The sequence below is a fragment of the Salmo salar genome, chromosome ssa05 (assembly GCF_905237065.1).
Source record: "Salmo salar chromosome ssa05, Ssal_v3.1, whole genome shotgun sequence".
Classification (NCBI taxonomy): Eukaryota; Metazoa; Chordata; class Actinopteri; order Salmoniformes; family Salmonidae; genus Salmo; species Salmo salar.
Genome location: NC_059446.1, coordinates 133,982 through 140,012, shown reverse-complemented (window position 1 = coordinate 140,012; position 6,031 = coordinate 133,982). Strand labels below are relative to the sequence as shown.

The following is a 6,031-nucleotide window of genomic DNA, read 5'->3' as shown; positions in this document are numbered from 1 at the left end:
TTATGCATGTGGTTAAGGTGGGTTAGGGTTATGCATGTGGTTAAGGTGGGTTAGGGTTATGCATGTGGTTAAGGTGGGTTAGGGTTATGCATGTGGTTAAGGTGGGTTAGGGTTATGCATGTTAAGGTGGGTTAGGGTTATGCATGTGGTTAAGGTGGGTTAGGGTTATGCATGTGGTTAAGGTAGGTTAGGGTTATGCATGTGGTTAAGGTGGGTTAGGGTTATGCATGTTAAGGTGGGTTAGGGTTATGCATGTGGTTAAGGTAGGTTAGGGTTATGCATGTGGTTAAGGTGGGTTAGAGTTATGCATGTGGTTAAGGTGGGTTAGGGTTATGCATGTGGTTAAGGTGGGTTAGGGTTATGCATGTGGTTAAGGTAGGTTAGGGTTATGCATGTGGTTAAGGTGGGTTAGGGTTATGCATGTGGTTAAGGTGGGTTAGGGTTATGCATGTGGTTAAGGTGGGTTAGGGTTATGCATGTGGTTAAGGTGGGTAAGGGTTATGCATGTGGTTAAGGTGGGTTAGGGTTATGCATGTGGTTAAGGTGGGTTAGGGTTATGCATGTGGTTAAGGTGGGTTAGGGTTATGCATGTTAAGGTGGGTTAGGGTTATGCATGTGGTTAAGGTGGGTTAGGGTTATGCATGTGGTTAAGGTGGGTTAGGGTTATGCATGTGGTTAAGGTGGGTTAGGGTTATGCATGTTAAGGTGGGTTAGGGTTATGCATGTGGTTAAGGTGGGTTAGGGTTATGCATGTGGTTAAGGTGGGTTAGGGTTATGCATGTGGTTAAGGTGGGTTTTAATTTTAAGAAGAGAAATAGGCGGGATGTATGACTTTGTGGCTGTGGTAACTAGTGACGACCCAGATAATCAGACACTGAACCAAAAATACTGTTATTTACTTGTTCAACTGTTGTGATTGCTTATTAAAACCTGTTTGTAAAATAGTTTCATAAATTATAGCGCCAGCAGCTCTCTCTTTCCATACATTGTTAGATAGGACTAGGACTAGGACTAGGACTAGGATTAGAATTAGGACTAGGACTAGGACTAGGATTAGTACTAGGATTAGTACCAGGATTAGAATTAGGACTAGGATTAGTACTAGGATTAGTACTAGGACTAGGACTAGGATTAGTACTAGGATTAGAATTAGGACCTGAATTAGGACTAGGATTATTACTAGGTTTAGAATTAGGACTAGAATTAGGACTAGGATTAGTACTAGGATTAGGACTAGGTTTAGTACTAGGACTAGGATTAGTACTAGGACTAGAATTAGGACTAGGGCTAGGATTAGGACTAGGGTTAGGACTAGGATTAGGACTAGAATTAGGACTAGAATTAGGACTAGGACTAGGATTAGTACTATAATTAGGACTAGGACTAGAATTAGGATTAGTACTAGAATTAGGACTAGAATTAGGACTAGGATTAGAAGTAGGACTAGGATTAGTACTAGGGTTAGGACTAGGTTTATTACTAGGACTAGAATTAGTACTAGGACTATGACTAGAATTAGGACTAGGATTAGGACTAGGACTAGGGCTAGGATTAGGACTAGGATTAGGACTAGGATTAGGACTAGGACTAGGACTAGGGTTAGGACTAGGATTAGGACTAGGACAAGAACTAGGGCTAGGGTTATGACTAGGACTAGGATTAGGACTTGGACTAGAATTAGGACTAGGACTAGGACTAGGACTAGAATTAGGACTAGGATTAGGACTAGGGTTAGGACTAGAATTAGGACTAGGACTATGATTAGTACTATAATTAGGACTAGGGTTAGGACTAGGACTAGAATTAGGACTAGGACTAGGGTTAGGATTAGGACTAGAACTAGGGCTAGGGTTATGACTAGGACTAGGATTAGGACTTGGACTAGAATTAGGACTAGGACTAGGGTTATGACTAGGACTAGGGTTAGGACAAGGACCAGGGTTAGGACTAGAATTAGGACTAGGACCTGTGACTCCTACGTAATCTGTTTATAGTTTTAACCCCCATAATAACACTGGAATAATGGAGAAAAGAGACAGGCATTGGGGAACATGATCTGATTATCAGCTTGTACACTTTGACATGATACATTCTACATGGCATGGTCTGTCTGTCTGTCTGTCTGTCTGTCTGTCTGTCTGTCTGTCTGTCTGTCTGTCTGTCTGTCTGTCTGTCTGTCTGTCTGCCTGCCTGCCTGCCTGCCTGCCTGCCTGCCTGCCTGCCTGTCTGCCTGCCTGCCTGCCTGTCTGTCTGTCTGAGTTGTAGTATCTACTGTAGGACTGACGGAAAGACACATCTGTATTGGTCTGGTATCTACAGTAGGACTGACAGAAAGATACAGCTGTATTGGTCTGGTATCTACTGTAGGACTGACAGAAAGATGCAGCTGTATTGGTCTGGTATCTACAGTAGGACTGACAGAAAGATACAGCTGTATTGGTCTGGTATCTACAGTAGGACTGACAGAAAGATACAGCTGTATTGGTCTGGTATCTACAGTAGGACTGACAGAAAGATAGAGCTGTATTGGTCTGGTATCTATAGTATCATGCTAACAGACATGTTTATTCCTGTCTGCAGGGGGAGCGACCAGCCCACACACACACACACATAGTGTCAACATCTTTGGGAGTGTGTGTGTGTGTGTGTGTGTGTGTGTGTGTGTGTGTGTGTGTGTGTGTGTGTGTGTGTGTGTGTGTGTGTGTGTGTGTGTGTGTGTGTGTGTGTGTGTGTGTGTGTGTGTGTGTGTGATCATGATGGCCTGGAGGGGTCTTGCCTGGTGGACCCCGCGCTGATCTCCCCAGAGACCTCCCCCCCGGCCTCAGCATGGCTGGTCTGGTGCTGAATGAGACAGGCATGGAGGACTGTGGGATAGATGACAGCTTTAAGTATGACCTGTACAGCGTGGTCTACAGCGTGGTGTTTGTCCTGGGGCTCTGCACCAACTGTGCTGCTCTCTTTGTGTTCTGCTTCCGGATGAAGCTACGCAACGAGACAACGCTGTTCATGACTAACCTGGCGTTGTCAGACCTTGTGTTTGTGTTCACGCTGCCCTTCAAGGTCTACTACAACGTCAACCGACACTGGCCCTTTGGAGACGAACTCTGCAAGGTAGGTACTAGTCTCTAGCCCTTTTCACTGTGTGAAGTGTTCTGTCATCGCACAGGTGTTTGGCTGTATATGTGTTTCTGTCTAATACATCTATTCCACCCCCCAGGTGTCAGGCAATGAATTAATTAATTAATCAATTAGTAAATTCATTAATCAATTAACCAGCCAATCTTTCTCCATCCCCCAGGTATCAGGAACAGCCTTCATCACCAATATCTATGGCTCCATGCTGTTCCTCACCTGCATCAGTGTGGACCGCTTTCTGGCCATTGTCTACCCCTTTCGATCGCGCTCAGTCCGCACGCGGAAGAACGCAGGACTGGTGTGTGCTGCGGTCTGGCTCACCATCGTGGGTGGAGGGATATCGGTCACCTTCTTTTCCACGATCAACCAGGCGAACCGCGTTACGGCCTGCTTCGAGGGATTCTCCAAGAGCACCTGGAAAACATACCTGTCCAAGATCACTATCTTTATAGAGGTGAGGAGAGGGAGGGAGGGAGGGAGGGAGGGAGGGAGGGAGGCAGGGAGGGAGGCAGGCAGGCAGGCAGGCAGGCAGGCAGGCAGGCAGGCAGGCAGGGAGGGAGGCAGGCAGGCAGGCAGGCAGGCAGGCAGGCAGGCAGGCAGGCAGGCAGGCAGGCAGGCAGGCAGGCAGGCAGGCGGCAGGCAGGGAGGGAGGGAGGGAGGGAGGGAGGGAGGGAGGGAGGGAGGGAGGGAGGGAGGCAGGCAGGCAGGCAGGCAGGCAGGCAGGCAGGCAGGCAGGCAGGCAGGCAGGCAGGCAGGCAGGGAGGGAGGGAGGGAGGGAGGGAGGGAGGGAGGGAGGGAGGGAGGGAGGCAGGCAGGCAGGCAGGCAGGCAGGCAGGCAGGCAGGCAGGCAGGCAGGCAGGGAGGGAGGGAGGGAGGGAGGGAGGGAGGGAGGGAGGCAGGCAGGCAGGCAGGCAGGCAGGGAGGGAGGGAGGGAGGGAGGGAGGGAGGGAGGGAGGGAGGCAGGGAGGGAGGGCGAGAGGGATGCAGGGAGGGAGGGCGAGAGGGAGGGAGGGCGAGAGGGAGGCAGGGAGGGAGGGCGAGAGGGAGGGCGAGAGGGAGGGAGGGCGAGTGGGAGGCAGGGAGGGAGGGCGAGAGGGAGGCAGGGAGGGAGGGCGAGAGGGAGGGAGGGCGAGAGGGAGGGAGGCAGGGAGGGAGAGAAGCAGGGGGGAGTGGGAGGGAAGGATAGAGAGAGAAGGATTCTCTTCAATCACCTGGAAGACTCACCTGGAATCACCTGGATTCAATCAGAAACCACTTTAGCGTGCTTGACAGTTAAAGGTCATCTCCAATTCAACCGGCATCTGCCCTTGATTAAGATCCCTGGGAATGCCATCATATTGCCTTTGAAAGCCGTCTTGTCTTCAAACACGATGGGATTGAATCCCGGCCTTACCTCTCACAGTGTGTGTATCATATTATTAGTGTGTGTCGTGTATGTGCTAAGCACTTCCTGTCCTCTCCAGATCGTAGGTTTTCTCCTCCCCCTCATGACCAACCTGGTGTGTTCCTCTCTGGTGCTGAGAACCCTTCGTCGCCCAGGGACCATCGGCCACGGCTGCAACAGCAAGCGCCGGGTCCTCCGTATGATTCTCGTCCACCTGGCCATCTTCATCGTCTGTTTCGTCCCCTACAACTCCATCCTCTTCCTCTACGCCATGGTGCGGACCCAGGCTCTGGCCAATTGTAACCTGGAGAGGTATAAGTAATTGCATTTTTGCGCTTATGCTTTAACAATCAATCAATATATCAATCAATATATCAATCAACATGTCTATTTTTTATAAAACTGCACTTATTCAACGTTCTTGTAAATATCCTCTGAAATGTGTTGCTGTTTTTAGATATGTGATTTTGTCTGTATGTACAGTATGGTGTTTGTTGCTAAATGACTTGCCTCATTGAAGCCATTCATTAGCGCTGTTCTGAGTTTGAAGGTTTGTCCGGACGCTGTACCCCATCACCCTGTGTCTGGCCACCCTCAACTGCTGCCTAGACCCAGTGGTGTACTACTTTACCTCTGAGTCCTTCCAGAAGAGTCTCACCACAGGGGGGAAGGGAGGGGTCCGGGCTGAGAGCATCCCCCGCAGCGACACACACCTGAGTAGTGAGGCAGAGACGCAGCAGGACACAGGGACACTGACCAGGGATGGGAGACCGTGGAGAGACACATGGGACTGGACAGTCACCGGGAGAGACTCACAAGAAGCATCACTCACTAGAAACACACAGGACGCACACGCTCTTGCCAGCAACGGGAAAGATACAGGAGTGAATGAGACTCAGTTCTGACACTGCAGGAGAGACAGGGAGAAATAGAGAGAGGAAGAGAGAGAGGAAGAGAGAGAGGAAGAGAGAGAGGAAGAGAGAGAGAGGAAGAGAGAGAGGAAGAGAGAGAGAGGAAGAGAGAGAGGACAGGTCAGGATGGAGAGATCAGGTCTCTGAGTCGAAGCCCTAGTTCAAATGCCACTCTATCGCCGCACCAAACAAAAAAATATTGAATTTTCTTTTTGGAAGAGGGGGGAGGAGAGGGGGAAGGAGAGGGGGGGGAGAGGGGGAAGGAGAGGGGGAAGGAGAGGGGGGGGAGAGGGGGAAGGAGAGGGGGAAGGAGAGGGGGGAGGAGAGGGGGAGGAGAGGGGGGAGGAGAGGGGGAAGGAGAGGGGGAGGAGAGGGGGAAGGAGAGGGGGGAGGAGAGGGGGGATAGAGTGCCATCTGAAACCTCCCGCCTCGTCGGACCTTTGCCGATCGTTCGGCCGCCTCTGCCACTCTTTCTTCCTCAGTGTGTGTGAAGCTCTCCTCTGGTTCATGCGGCATGCCAGAGCAGATCTTCCACAGTCGGGAGAAACAGTCATGCATATTAATAGATTTTAATTTCATGCAAATAAAGGTTGCTTCGCTA

The 6,031-nt window shown here is 50.4% G+C and overlaps 1 protein-coding gene across 1 annotated transcript; it reads left to right on the top strand.

Moving 5' to 3' along the window:
- The first annotated feature begins 2,653 nt into the window (after positions 1-2,653).
- lpar4 (lysophosphatidic acid receptor 4) lies at positions 2,654-5,659 on the top strand. The gene is made up of 4 exons (XM_014198445.2): positions 2,654-3,111; positions 3,299-3,589; positions 4,599-4,831; positions 5,070-5,659. The coding sequence occupies exons 1-4, from the start codon at positions 2,827-2,829 to the stop codon at positions 5,422-5,424; spliced, it is 1,164 nt and encodes a 387-aa protein (XP_014053920.1). The 5' UTR covers positions 2,654-2,826; the 3' UTR covers positions 5,425-5,659.
- Positions 5,660-6,031: the final 372 nt, after the last annotated feature.

Coding starts and splice junctions, on each gene's coding strand:
- lpar4 (XM_014198445.2), top strand. CDS start 2,827: ATGGCTGGTCTGGTGCTGAATGAGACAGGCATGGAGGACTGTGGGATA. Junction 3,112..3,298: donor TTGGAGACGAACTCTGCAAG/GTAGGTACTAGT, acceptor TCCATCCCCCAG/GTATCAGGAACAGCCTTCAT. Junction 4,832..5,069: donor GCCAATTGTAACCTGGAGAG/GTATAAGTAATT, acceptor CTGAGTTTGAAG/GTTTGTCCGGACGCTGTACC.